The sequence below is a fragment of the Lactuca serriola genome, chromosome 2 (genome assembly GCF_051521515.1).
Source record: "Lactuca serriola cultivar US96UC23 chromosome 2, Lser_US96UC23_V15, whole genome shotgun sequence".
Classification (NCBI taxonomy): Eukaryota; Viridiplantae; Streptophyta; class Magnoliopsida; order Asterales; family Asteraceae; genus Lactuca; species Lactuca serriola.
Window position 1 is genome coordinate 197,373,341 of NC_136409.1, and position 15,827 is coordinate 197,389,167.

The 15,827-nt window shown below is 30.8% G+C and overlaps 1 protein-coding gene and 1 long non-coding RNA gene across 2 annotated transcripts; one reads left to right on the forward strand and one right to left on the reverse strand.

The window, feature by feature from the left end:
* Positions 1–638: 638 nt before the first annotated feature.
* Positions 639–2,925, reverse strand: LOC145088013 (putative E3 ubiquitin-protein ligase BAH1-like). The gene is made up of 5 exons (XM_079026193.1): positions 2,554–2,925; positions 1,792–2,036; positions 1,444–1,698; positions 1,161–1,357; positions 639–1,081 (listed from the first exon to the last, which is right to left on the reverse strand). Exons 1-5 carry the CDS (start codon positions 2,804–2,806, stop codon positions 976–978), a joined length of 1,056 nt encoding a protein of 351 aa, XP_078882319.1. The 5' UTR covers positions 2,807–2,925; the 3' UTR covers positions 639–975.
* A 7,069-nt stretch (positions 2,926–9,994) lies between these two features.
* Positions 9,995–11,656, forward strand: LOC145088014 (uncharacterized). Its single transcript, XR_013700926.1, has 3 exons — positions 9,995–10,240; positions 11,153–11,401; positions 11,494–11,656. It is a non-coding gene; the product is annotated as an uncharacterized LOC145088014 (long non-coding RNA).
* Positions 11,657–15,827: the final 4,171 nt, after the last annotated feature.

A 15,827-nucleotide genomic window follows, 5' to 3' on the forward strand; every position in this document is an offset into this window, starting at 1 on the left:
ATTTTTAAAAAAAAATGAGATTTTTTTATTTTTTTTTTAGTTAAATGAAGTTCCGAAAATAATATTTAAATTTTTTTTTTATTTTTCCATTTATTTTGTATTTTAAAATTATTTTTAGATTTGGTCTCACGGTTTCACAAAATTAGAATGGTCTCAAATGAAACTATATATATATATATATATATATATATATATATATATATATATATATATATATATATATGATTAATGTTCAGTTTTATTTTCTTAATAATATTCTTGGGACATTTGTCACAGTTTTAAATGAATAATATAGATAGAAAAACATAATAATATTTAATTTTTCTTATACATTCCAACTCTTAATCGATTTGGTATATGAAAGAAAAGTAGATCTCTAAATAATTAATCTCATACCGCCTCATGAATTGAACGAACCTTCTAGCTATATATATTCTCTATAAAATTGAAGGGAATCATATTATCATATATACACACATCTTGTATATTTTTGTTGTATTTTAGTAAAAACTGAAATAAAAATTAGTTTAGTTTTTTATAACCAAATCACGATTGTTGGAACAGAATCTATCGAATTATACTGGTCATAAGATCTAAAGAACCATTATACATATAAAGTTTTGATAAATACTCCGTAGTTAGTTTTAGAAAACCTTAGGTTTCTTACCTTTTTTTTTATTGAGGGAAAAACCATCCTATTTTGTTTTTATAAAAAGACATTGCAACCGGTTGAATGTTTTCCACTGGCTATTTCAAGTCAACATCCCATTTTTGAAACATTCCCTTTGTTCTCTTCTGTTTAAAAAAATTAATATTTGAAATTCATTTCCTTTTTTTCTATATTATTTAGAGCTTTAAATTTCTAGGAAAAAATATATATAACAAAGTTTATCATTTTCTTGAAGACGATGCCTTTGTGACTCCTTGACCTTGACCTTGACCATGATTCTAAATTTCTAATATTGTCATCGCGCATCAAAGTCCTGTAAAATACCTTGTTTGTGATTCCCAGAACTCTTTAGTTTGCTTACTAACTTCATCGCGTTCTTCAACAAGTCTTTCCTCCCATTCTTTTCTAAACCTGCAAATGCTCAGTAAAATTCCTTTAAAATGCAAACATGTCAAGGAATTTATTGCAATAAAACACGCTACTTGTTTACCTTCGTTTTAGAAGTAAATCTAGTTCAGTCATGCGTACTGCATTACCAAACACTCCATCTTCTCTGCAAACTGGACATTTCATCTTTGGGCTTGCAGATTTCACCCCTTCAAACATCAAAACAGAGCCTGATGAACATGCACACATCTTGCAAAAGATATGTCCACAGCTCAATGCGTATGGATGAAAAACAGTATGCTGAGGATCAAGAGTAAAAGCGTTTTACAATTTATTTAATCTTAAGCTATGAACTTTTCATAAATTCGATATATCAACAGTCATACCAAGCAAACAGCACAAGTTAGATTGTATTCAAGAACTGCATAATCTGGAAGCACCAATTTCAGTACAGGTTCTGAATCTGTAACGCTGAGATCACAAGAGAAAGAACTGCAAAGCTCATTGCAGATCATTTCATTTGATTCACTGAAATTTATATAAAAAGCCACCAGTTCAATCAACCATGGTGATTGTGAGATCTCCAAGTGTTCAGCCTGCAGCTTAGACCTGAAGTTCATGCCACTTACAGAGTTGTGCACCTGAAAAACAAACAGATATCATAATCGCAATACATCAATCCGAAAAGAAAAGAAAAAACAGCAATCCAAAGAAAGAATATGATATTTGCTTACTTTGTCGTATTTCTTAAGAATTTTCCTAAGAGCTATAGCATTCATGATAACATACTCGATTAACATCTGCCCTTCGAGTACGAGTGCTTGTTGATCATTTTTGAAACATTGAAACAAGTGTAGTAAGTATCTCTGCATACCAGTATTGCAATGAAGCTGGACAAGATGTCTGACTCTAGAACTAATACACCCGGTTATATCAGAAGCTTCTTTCATTATCTCGCTGAAGAACATTCGATCACACCCTACATTCATAAACAAATCATGAATAAAAACATCACAATCGTATACAATACATAAGACACGTATTCAGGATCTGTTCTTAAAATTTACGTAATGTCAAAATTGGTAATTCATAAGAGTCTGCAAGTGTAAAGTGCAGGATTACTATTTATAAACAATACGGACAAATGCATTAAGAATCGCGGAATCAGACTTTGATGCTGAGGATGGAACTTCCCAGTTCCCACCACCAACAGTAGGAAGCACTCTCATCCAAACTAGTTACAGTAGCTTCAATACTTTGGCAAAGGGGCTATAAACTGGACTCATTTCGACGACTCTCGTCATGGCTTCAATCTGGATCTCTGATCTAGTGAACCACGGGCCCTTCGGGAAACGTGAAAACTAATAAAAATTACAAAAACGATAAATTTTGGAACGCTAGCGCATTATATGGCCGAATTGATTGTGATGTGACAGTGTTAGATTAACGAAAGAAGACAAACAGGTGAGGGGTGGGGAAGACAGAAGAAAGCGTACATTGGCAGGATCGATAGCGACAGATATCAGAAACTGTATTGTTCTGATCACGATCTTCTTCAATAACTCGAAACTCGTCGCCACAGCTGGCGTCATTATTAGCGTCAGCATGATTTAGACCCTGACAATGATGCCTACAAACTTTGAGGACCTTCTTGAGCCTCTTGTACTCGACATGAGAGCATTTGTTGAGATCAAAGGAGCTCACTTTTTCTCCTAGCAAATATTCCGTAAATGTGGCTCCAAACTTCATTTTCGTAACAAGCTGATGGTTAATTACATGGATTTAGCAGCAGAATATTAGAGCTTGATCATCAATGGGGGCGGTGGAAAGGAAACCCTAGAGACGATTTAGAGGGTGGTATAAAGAGTTAGAATGGAAAAGCATGTCTTTATTGGTACGGCTCCATGCAGTACACGTGTCGTAAGGAATCGTGTACTTTCTCCTTTCTCTTTACGCGGTGGTGTATTGACTTTTTTTTCATGTATATCTGTCGTTTTGCTGGAATTTGGAAGTAGGGCCCGGCCTATGCCTTACCCCATGGCCCGTCTGCAAAAACTAGGCCCAGTTGTTATTTGGGTTTTGGGCTAGAACAGCTAATAACGGTTCCATGCTTTTTGGATCGATCTCACAACGATACGGTTCGGTCGGACAGGCCTCAGCGGTCTCAACCAGTTTTTTCTCGGTTTGATTTGGATCAGTTTCATTCTAGCTAGTTCGATCTCATGATTTTTTTCCTTCACTTTTTTGACATGGGATTAAATAAAATGAGTGAACCATACTTTAAATAGTACAAGTTATAAAAAAACCAATAAACAAAAATATTTACCCACATGACTATATGACCATACGGAGAGTTTTAATTTACTATTATTTTCATAACTATTTCTTTATGAAATGAATACTTTAATGTCTAGAAAATAACATTTTATTTATTTAAAGATGTTCTGACATCTCCTATAGCACACACCACAATATTATCTATTATTGGTTATTTCACTAGAAAAAATTCCATGGACAAGGTGTAGTTGCCACTCATGTTAAGACGGATGGGCTGCACATGATCCGACATTAACTGAGATGTGTAACTAATAAGGGGTATGAATATTTTATTCGTTACAATCCGTTTTAAAGTCATAAGAGTCATTATTTCTAGGTGGGTGGCCTTTATAACAAGAGGTCGTTGTGTAGATTTTGAAGGGTATGTATGAATAATAAAAAATGGCCCCCTATATATATATATATATATATATATATATATATATATATATATATATATATATATATATATATATATATATATATATATATATATATATATATATATATAAAAGCAAAATTCATTAGGGACGGAACCGTTACAGAAGCCTCATGTTTTTGACATATTAACGACGGAGTAACATTGAATTAGCAACAAAAATTTATAAAACATATGAAAAATTAGCCCCATTTAATGATATGGGCCATGCGTTAAGGCGCCCTTGGGTATGTGCTATATGGGATGTTACAAATAGTATCAGAGCTAGGTTATTGGTTAATGTGTTCGATGGGGATGTTAAACCTTATAATATTGGGGAGAAGAGACATACACTAGTAACCCACATCGACCGCGAGAATTAAGTGTCACCTGATATGGGGTTTGGATATCTTCTCTATCACAATGTGTTTTAAAGTCATGAAAGCAACATATCTCATAAGAATTATATAATTAAGTGTACCATAGTCAAATATCACTTAATCCTAACTCTACTATTAATCCAATTAAAACATGTCATTTAGACCTCATTTAAGATGAAATTATAATTCATAACTTTGTTATTGAATATGTTATTGTTCCTTTAGGTAGCGTTTGGTGAGTAGAATTAGACGGAATAGAAAAAAATAAACTACTTTTTAGAGGCGTTTAGGATGCATGAGACAAGAACAAGGATGATATTGGACCAAGTCTGATGAGACTAATAGTTAAACTTTTAGTTCCACCCAAATAAATGGAACACATATGGACAAAGAAAAATGACGAAGAAAACAACGCCTCCTTTCTACAACCCACCCCTTCCCTTTCACCTTCCCCGATAACCCCATCTCACACAACCCTTCCTCGGTGAGACTAACACAGTTACTGTCGTTTGTGACCCTCCTTCTCCATCTGCACCACAATGAAGCCCTTTCAAAATGTGCTCTTGGAACAGGCGAGCTACTTATCATGAATCTAAAGTCTACTTACCCTTTTTGTGAGGAGAAATAACAATGAAGATTGCCACTCTCCGACAAAAAACATCTTTCATTACTAGTAATACTAGAAGGCGAAATCGTGATCGTGAATCGCAATGTCTTTCTCATTTTCTATACATGTAGGGATCCCTTCAAGAAAGGTTATTTTATGGTTGTACACAAGATGATCGAGAAGGATGTAGATGACGAATTAGCAAGAATTCATGTGAAGCTCTACTTAATGGAGTTTTTAGTTTTTAAACGAAAAAATGAATGAATTCGAAAAAGGTGAAGATTAAAGTAAATGTTGAGCCGGTAAGAAAAAAAAAACAAAAACAATAAAGATGGGTATGTTCACTTGTCACCAACCATTTAGTTTTCAATTAGGTCTTTCATCTCTCAAGTCATGATTTATATTCTACTAGGCGAATGTCCGCGCGTTGCGCAGAAGCATCTATATAGCTGAAATATTTACAAATATATGTTTTTTTTAAATATAACAATAATGTTGCTATTAAATTGATATAATAATTTGTATGCTAAGTTGATATAATATATTGATTATTTTGAATTATATTAATATACATCTATTAAAACTGCATAATCTCAATTTTTTGAATACCATCTATCTGCGGGGTATTCATGAATAAAATTAAATATAATATATGGTTTAATGTTATTTATAGTTGTTATTATTAATTAATTTTTTTAAAATTTATTTGCTTAACATTTTAATTTCTATCATTGTAATTATTTAAAATATCAAATAATTTTTTTTATTTTAAATGTAACAATATAATCATGTATGTAGAGCTATTTTTAACTATTGTTATTGTAAGTTATTTTAAGCTATTTATTTGAAAACTTTTAACGATTATAAAATATATATTTAGGAAATCTTTTAGTTAAATTGACATTACAATTTAGTTCTTGAATTTAGCACCACTATTTATCACTTTTTTTTAACTATTCATAAAATATTTTGTGAGTTTTTTAAGTGGAACTGAAATTTATATTGAAGTTGACCTTGTAACATTATATTTAAGTATTCTGTCCAAACTGTTCAAAAATTGTAGCTTTAAATTGAGAATGATTTACATACAACAACATATTAAATCTAATAAATTAAGTATAATATGTTATAAGTTAAAGACAAAACTTTATAAGTAGAAGTAAAAATACTATTTTAATACTAAAATTTAGTTTATTTATGATTACACTTTAGGTTTGATACTTATTTAACCTTATTAACCAACTTATAATCATTATTAGAATGACACTATAATTTATCACTTTTAACTATTTATAAAATATTCTTTAGGTTGTTTAAGTTGAACTAAAATTTATATTTAAGTTTATCATGTAAAGTTATATTTAAATTAACAATTTAAGTATTTTATACAAATTATTCAAAAGTTGTAGCTTTAAAATGATAATGGTTTACATACAACAACATATTAGACCTAATAAATTAAGTATAATATATTAAAAGTTAAAAACATAACTTTATAAGTAGAAGAAAATATATTCTTTTAATATTGAAATTTAATTTATATATGATTACACTTTAGGTTTTGTATTTATTTAAGCTTATTAACCAACTTATAATCATTGTTAGAAAAAATTGAAAAGTCATGGGAGTTTCAAATGAATGTGGTTAAAGGAAAAATGAATGGGAGTTTCAAATGAATGTGGTGAAAGGAAAAATGTTTCCTTTATAAATATACTAGGCGAATGCCCGCGCGTTGCGCAGAAATACCTATATAGTTGGAATCTTTACAAATATATGTTTTTTTAAATACAACGATAACCTTGTTGTTAAATTTGATATAATAATTCGTATACTAAATTGATATAATATATTGGTTATCTTGAATTATATGATAAAATTAAATATAATTTCAACTGTTTGAATGACTTCTACCTGCGAGTTACTCATGAATAAAATTAAATATAATATATGACTTAATGTTATTTATAGTTTTTGTTATTTTCAATTAAATTTTTAAAATTTATTTTCTTAACGCTTTAATTTCTATCATTATAATTATTTAAAATATCAAACATTGTTTTTTGATTTTAAAGGTAACAACATAATCATTTATATAGAGTTGTTTTTAACTATTGTTATTGTAAGTTATTTTAAGCTACTTATTTGAAAACCATTAACGATTATACACATATCTTTAGGAAATATTTTAGTTAGAATAAATTTATTTTCTTAACGTTTTAATTTCTATCATTGTAATTATTTAAATTATCAGACATTGTTTTTTGATTTTAAAGGTAACAATATAATCATTTATATAAATTTATTTTTAACCATTGTTATTGTAATTATTTTAAGCTACTTATTTGAAAATTATTAACGACTATACAAATATCTTTAGGAAATATTTTAGTTAAAATTAATTTATTTTCTTAACGTTTTAATTTCTATCATTATAATTATTTAAAATATTAGACATTATTTTTTGATTTTAACGGTAACAATATAATCATTTATATAAAGTTATTTTTAACTATTGTTATTATAAGTTATTTTAAGCTACTTATTTGAAAACTATTAACGATTATACAAATATCTTTAGGAAATATTTTAGTTTGAATTAATTTATTTTCTTAACGTTTTAATTTTTATCATTATAATTATTTAAAATATCTGACATTGTTTTTTGATTTTAAAGGTAACAATATAATCATTTATATAAAGTTATTTTTAGCTATTGTTATTGTAAATTATTTTAAGCTACTTATTTGAAAGCTTTTAACGATTATACAAATATATTTAAAAAATATTTTAGTTAAATTGATATTATAATTTAGTTTTTGCATTTAGCACTACAATTTATCATTTTTAACTATTCAGAAAATATTCATTAGATTTTTTAAGTGAAACTGAAATTTATATTTAAGTTGACATTGTAATATTATATTTAAATTAACAGTTTAAGTATTTTGTCCAAACTGTTCCAAAGTTGTAGCGTTCAATTGATATTGGTTTACATACAATAACATATTTAATCTAATAAATTAAGTATAATATGTTAAAAGTTATAGACATAACTTTATAAGTAGAAGTAAAGATATTATTTTAATATTAAAATTTAGTTTATTTATAATTACACTTTAGGTTTGATATATATTTAACCTTATTAACCAAATTATAATCATTATTAGAAAGACACTATAATTTATCACTTTTAACTTTTTACAAAATATTATTTGGGTTGTTTAAGTTAAACTAAAATTTATATTTAAGCTGGTCCCATAATGTTATATTTAAGTTTATAATTTAAATATTTTATACAAAATGCTCAAAAGTTGTAGCTTTAAAATGATAATGGTTTACATCCAAATATATATTAAAACTAATACATTAAGTATAATATGTAAAAAGTTAAAAAAAAAACATTACTTTATAACGAAAAATAAAGATATTCTTTTAATATTGAAATTTAGTTTATATATGATTGCACTTTAGATTTGATATTTATTTAATCTTATTAACCAACTTATAATTATTATTAGAAAAAAAATGAAAAGTCATGAGAGTTTCAAATGAATGTGGTGAAAGGAAAAATGCATGAGAATTTCAAATGAATGTGGTGAAAGAAAAAAAATGTTTCCTTTATAATATAGTATGATAATGATTTGGTTTTAATTTTTAATAGGATGTTGGTGTAATTTTGATTTTGCATCATTTTCAGATCTTTTAGATCAATTAGATAATAGATGTATTAGTTAATTATTGAAATTCGTTAGGCAAGTTATTTATACTATTTTGTATGAAGGATAGTTTAGTAATTTTAAAATTTTGTTTTTGTTTGTTATAGTATTACGAAACGATATATAAATAATTTGTTATATCTAATATTATCTAGTTCAATCCAATCCTATCTAATCAATGCTCTTAACGATACCTTACATGCGTAAGATCCAAATGTAAAGGGTTTATTTTTAATGATTTGTGTTGTTTCACCATATGGTTCTATTAAGATTTTGGGATAATAACTTGAGAGAGTAAGGTATTTTAGCTTTTGTTCATATTTGGTCATTAAATTATTTTCAATGTTTTATTAACTCTTGAATTTGTTGAAACGTGTACATTATACAAGTATGACCGGGTATAGTGGGTTTTTGTCAGTTTCCATCATCTTTCCCGACAAACATGAGTTTTCCGGCCACCTTCTCCGGAACAAACCTGAAACTTCCTTGAAAACACACACACCATCTTACCTTAACTCCATTTCTAAAATCGTTTTTGCATCATAGGTCCAATAAATTGAAACTCATATCAATTTTCTAAGGTTTCAAGAGATTTTCGAGTTCTGAAATTCAAGGCTTTCAAAGGTTTTTCAAGTTTTGAAGTTCAAGTTTTTTTTTTTTAGTTCAATTGTGCTCATCGGGTATACACACACTGAATCGAAAAATCGAAGCTGCATTTGTACATAAATCAGAAATAAAAAAATAAAATAAAAATCAAAACTTAAATCTGAACAAACGAAGAACAAACTCAAATATGAAAAACAAACCCCATAACTTGTTATTGTGTTCATCGTGTGTGTGTATAACCCATAAAAGCCCTAAATCAATGTTTCCTTTTACTGAAAACACCAAAATCGAATCTAAATTGATGGTTTCCTTCATTAATCAGAGATATCTATGGGTTTTTCATATGCGTTTTTATGTGGGAGAAGAAAAATGAAGCCTCATGTTGGTTCTCCAACGAAAATTAATTATAGGTGGGTTCTTGTTCCTCAAAATCGAATATGAATCTCAACAAAGGAAATAAAGCTTGATTTCTGAAATCATTTAGGTTTTTATGTTATTATTCGAAATATGAAATGAAGCTTTGAAATCTAAAATGAATCTTGAAATCTGAAGCTTGAAATTTGTTTGTATTCATGTTCTAGATCTTAGAACTCTACATAAGATAAGAAAGAGAGACAAAAAAAGAAACAAGAAATCTGAAAAATGTGTCAAGAACTCATCTCGCATAAAAATATATTTTTCCCGGAAAAAATGACTGAAAAATTTATACTTCGTTTGAAAAGACACCGGAAAAACGGAAAAACCCTCTCTTACCGATTGTAATATTATGTTTTAAACAAAAAAAAACAAGTTTAACTGTTAACTGATCACCAAAAAGTAGTTAAATGACGAAATATGTATAATGAATATAGCTGCTTGCTGATTTAAATCATTATCTCTAAAAATTTTAATGGTTTTGAAATCTGAATCCATGATCTCTGAATTGTTCAGTCGTTCACCCACCTCTGAATGCTCCAGCTCTAAGTTATATCTGAATGAAAAATAAGACGCTCGTGCGGTCGTGCCCCCTTTGCCAACTCTCGCCGTCTGCTTTCCTTCTTCCTACGCCAAACACACCAGCGACAACCACCTCCAGCACCGCCCTACGCCACCGCCGCCCTTCTCCCACCTTGACCCTCCGTCAGCGACACCCATCTATCGGTATGTTTTTCTTATACAGAAATCATTTTTTTTTGCAGTAACACCCAGTTCCAGAAATCGATTATCTACTGAAACCTTCTTCTTTGTTTAATCTTTATGAAAATCTGATGAAATTTGTGGGATCAATTACCTGTTTCTACTTTATTGTGTGTAACTCCCTTTTGGGACGTGAATCACAGAATTTCCTAATTGGTGTCATTAATTTGTTTATATCGAAAGGATAGGTTAGATTTGGACATATAATCACATATTTCACTTGAACTAAGCAATTTTCTTGGGATTAAGGGCGTACTCTATAATCATATTCGAACCCAGAAATAGTTCATCTTGATTTCATATTGTTTTATAAAAAATTATTCATAATATAAGTATAATAGCTACTTTCAGATGGAAATCGACCGAGATGGACCAATATTGTATTGAATTCATCCAACACTTTGGTCAGTTTATCAAAGATTTATCCAGAAATTCAAGTTAGCTCATGTTAGATTGCCCCCAGCCTGTTGCTTTTATTAATCTTTTCCTGATCACGGTGTGGAACTAAGCAACAGATATTTCTTAGATTTATTCCAACTTTATACATGATAAACAATTTGGAGAAAGAATCATATCACTTCATGAATGGCCTTTGTGACAAATTTATAAATAAAGATTTAATAACGGATATTGGTCGTTGGTGTTGTTTATTTATATATGTATGAAAATAATCCTAATGCTGTCTTATAAGTTTTGTGCCATATTTAAAAAAAAAAAAAAAATTGCTGCAGCATCATCCATTTCTTTAGAATAATATTTATGGTCAGTTTTTAGCTGAATAAAAGTAAAAAGTTAAAAAAATTCGTTGTAAAATCAAAGTTAATTTACATCCCTTTTATGTGTTAAATTCTTTTAATCGTTAATTACAATTTTTAGGTATAACTTTGCAACCAATTTGAAGGTTGTTGGTTTTTATGCACAAATTAGGGCACCAAATTGCAAGATCTGCTGGATCTACTAAGAGTTTCAGTTCCAAAAGTGTGAAGGGGAGACAAGATGCCCAGATTTTACCAATGCAATATACTGTGTAGAGCATACATTGTTCTTATATAGTTTCATTTTCTTATCCCAACCTTCACTGATATAAATGCACAATAAGTCTATAACTCATTTTCTATTCAATCTGTGAGTTTTAACTACAAATTATCAGAGTATAGTTATCGCCTTCAATTACACAAGTTTTTTTTCCTTGATGTTTGGTGTTATTTATGAATCAGGTTTTCATGAAAATGGCAAAATCAAAGCAGAAGCAACCTCCAAACGACTTTGAGGAATGCGTACAAGACGGTTGGGTGATTGTCAAAAAGCAAAAGGTTACAATTTTGATCCCTCCATTACCCTTTTTTACCCAACAATCCCCGATGCCTATTCCAGGTGGCAGTCCATTACAGCCAATAGCCATCCAAGAAGTTGATGATCATATTGCACCTTCACAGCCAGATCCACCCATTCCATTGCCATTGCCATTAGTCACCACAAAACCCATCACAACATTTTCCAACCCACGAAAGTTGATGAACCATAGGGGTAAATTAGTAAATTCACATTACAAGACCCCGAAACCAAGAAAATATTGTGGGAATTTGGTGAATGGGCACATGTTGGTGAATACGAAGATGAGGGCTTTGAATCTTGAGAGAAAGCTTAAGAGAGCAGGTGGGCTCAACAGTTGGCTTGTGTCTTTGGGACTCGGTCAATTTGTCAAGATTTTTAGGTGCAAACGTGTTGGCAAGATGCAATTGGTCAATCTCACCATGAAGAAGCTCAAAGATATGGGTGCAGTTGCAGTTGGGCCTAGAAGAAAATTGATGCATGCTATTGATTGCCTTTGGTAAACTTTAATTTGCAAAATCAAGAACAAGGGTACAATAAGAACACATATCATTACTTGTAGTATAGTTTTGTATGTAACTAACTATGTATGATTAGTTTATTACTAATCTTGACTTGATGTGATGTTTTAAGTAAATTAATATTTTATGGAACAGATGTCTTTCATATATTGTCTATTTGGAAGGCATAAAGGCCTAAAATGACCTCATGAATTTTAGAATCAAAAGATGGGAAGGAAAAGAAAAAGAAGAGGAAAGGATTGGTGTATGTGGGTTGCCAATTAGAGAGGCATCTTGATGAGGGCAATAGGGGAAAGAAAAAGTTGGAAGAATACAAAGGAGCAATAGCGTAACAAGATTCGATTCATGAAATAAACAAATGTAAGAAGATATAAGAAAGTTGTGGTCATGGAACATAAATATGGTGGAGCACTATGAGTCAATATTCATTTGTCATTGTTTGCCTACACCACTTTTGGTTCATTATTAAGAGCATCTTTCATGATTGATATCATTCGTGTATTTTTTCAATCTTTTTCAGGTGTGAAGCATGTTGCATCATGCATTGCATTTAAAGATAATGCTTTTCCAACTCACCCCCTTCATCCAAATCCATTTCCTTGTCCTTTTTTACTTTTTGTTACATAGTTTTTAATAATTAATTAATAGTTTGATATTGAGCTTTTGTAAACTAAATTATTATATCATAATATTGCTGAAAATGTATGGAACAATCGGTTGCTATATGAATATTCATCATGCAAGAAACTATATCCATGTAGAAGTTGATATAAGCATCACTTAAAAGCTTTGCTTAAAAGAGAAATCTTTAAAGTGGAAGTGAAAAAGAGAAATAATGGATTGATTCTTATTCGGGGAGAAAACATATAATACAAAATTCAAAAGATTGATAAAGAGAAATCAAAGGAAGTGTATTTTGTTTGGAAATGTAGTGTGACTAAGACCTTTCACCCACATTTCATTTTCCCTTTATCTAATAATGTTAGTTGTCATTAGGAACATATACTATCAACCATGAGACAAGTTGCTAATAACTAATCTTACCTTTTCTTAAAAAATTACATGTGACATCAACTTTGTTCTTCTTGACTCTTCTACTTGCCTCTTTTTTTTCTTATATTTTATGGTATTTGATATGTTGGTTTCATCTATTATGATATTGAGTCAAAGCTTGTGGTTTAAAATATGTTTATGGAATGTCTACCTATTTGAGCTTATTAAAGTTTGAAATTGATAGAGCTATACATGAAACTATGAAAGCCTAACAATTTCTTTTGAAAGAGAAAGCCTTTGAAAAAATTCATTTCATAATACTTATATGCCAAGTGATCAATATCAAACCATCTTGTTGATGGTTATGAAAATCTAACAGAAGGGACAAATAAATATTTTACAAAAAATACAATAATATACTTCGTAAAGAAATTGAGGTAATAAAGATAGTGTTTTAAAAACCGGTTTGAACCGAACGGTCGAACAGGTTGGACCGAGAACCGGGGAAGAGAACGACTCAATTAGTACAGTTTTTATGCCTATTCCTGAACCAGAAAGCCTTAATGAAATTTTTTGTTCTAAGAATTTCTTTCCAATAGGTTGTATTAATAAAAATAGTCTAAAATCCAGAAAGTTTTGCTCCCTGACTCTCCAACTCGCCGAGTTCATCTGGCTCGTCGAGTTCATCTGGTGACTCGACGAGTTCAACTATCAAAGGGCAGAATTTTCGATTTTGCAAGCAATGAATGATCAATCAATGCATCAAATACAATAGAAAACAGTCTAGGCTCTGATACCACTGATGGGTTTTGAGCATTACATCAATCCTATGGTGCACATGCAAACCCTAAAGCTTTGGATCTAGGTTTCTCTAATTGTATATGCAAATCATCCAAAGCTTGTAAAGCCTAGATCTAGCATACAAAAATCAAAATTAATAACTAATACAAGTTTATATGATTACCTTTCAATTGAAGCTTGAAGATCCTTGACTATGAGAGCTTAGTATCACAAATGTAACACCTCTAATCGATCACAAACACTAAGGCAATTGGAAGAATGTAAGAGAGAGAGGGAGGTGATTTTTGGCTCTAGAAATCCTACTAGGGTTAGGGTAGTCGAAAATGTGATGTCTAGGGTCCCTTTACATAGGTGTGCTGCTAGGGTTTCAGTCAAAAACCTAATTGGATTGCTTAGGCCTTAAGCAGTCCAAAAGAACCTTCCAGAATAAGGCCTTGGACGAATTCAAGATGGGCTTCCCTCCTTGATTCCGTACATCCCATTCCTAAGGGATCCTCAACCCAAAATCTAATTATCTTATAATTGCAATTCCAGTCCCCTAGGTTCAATTAATATCTTTTGATCACAAAATTAATTCTTGACCAATATTAATTAACCAATGTGATTTCTCTTTTAATATATTATTCATATAATATATTAATAAACCATAATAACCTCTTTCTCTATAATTCATCCACTCAAGTTGCTTTGGTGAAGGCAACCCAAAAGGACCATGCTACAACCGGGTCAAGTACATACAAAATATAGTTATGGGCTTAGACACCTAATCCAACACATATTATAGGTCAAGTACCTTTCAACGTACCAAACTATTTCCCTCTTCATACACGGCCACTAGTAACTCAATCTCAGATCCCAATACATCTTGGTTGAAACGCCCGTGTTTCTAGGCTAAACATTTTTAAGATGATGTAATAGTTAGGGCCAACCATTGTAACTCAATTCGAAGTAATAAAGAGGAATTATGTCAATATTATGTGAATTATGTGCTTATTTACTTGTTTATAAAGATATAATAAATTAAGAATGAAAATAAGCGTCAAAAATAAAATGTTAGAAAAACTTGATATCTATGAAAAAGTTGTAGTGGTCGTGACAAAGATTCCGTACATATAAAGAACGCCGAAATCCAAGTTATACCGAAGAAGTTATGGTCTGTCGAAATTTCGCGACAAAATCGGCAAGACATTATAAGACGTAAATAGTGAGTTTACGATAGAGTGCCTTTTAGCCTTAGTGATCTAAATGAAAGTCGTAGTGTTTGTTAAACTGAGAGCGTGCATAAAAAGAACGCCCAAATCTGACTTCGTATGAGGAAGTTATGATTTTTCCAAGTTTCAGATTGACAGTATGCAAACCAGAGTTCGAATAATAGATCGACCCACTTTTTTCCGACACAACCTAAATGAAAATCAAAAGTCTCATTAATAGTAGCTCAATGGTATAAAGACAAACGAAAACGGACGTCAGATAAAGAAGTTATGAATTTTTTACGGACTTTCCTGTTCCAGCCTGTTAAAAATATAACTTTAATAATAGAGTCAAAATTAGGTGACGGAGTCTAAATTAAAGTTGTATAGAACGGTCCCACCTACGCGTGGATATAAAGAACGTCAAAAACGGAGCTTGTATGCGAAACTTATGAATGTTAGAAGTCGGGATGAGAAAATGCGAGCTGATGCGAGGGGTACGCCCAACGTACCTTCGGACGCCCTGCGTACCGAAGTACGCCCCGCGTACGAAGATGGGTACGCTGCACGGTCTCTTTCACATGCGGTAGTTCCAACCGAAGCTTGACACCTGCCCCCTTATGCCCCGCGTAGATCCAGAGAACGCCCAGCCTATGCGAGGCCTCACACCTATAAATAGAGGTGCGAGGGCAGCCAATTTTTCACACCATTCTA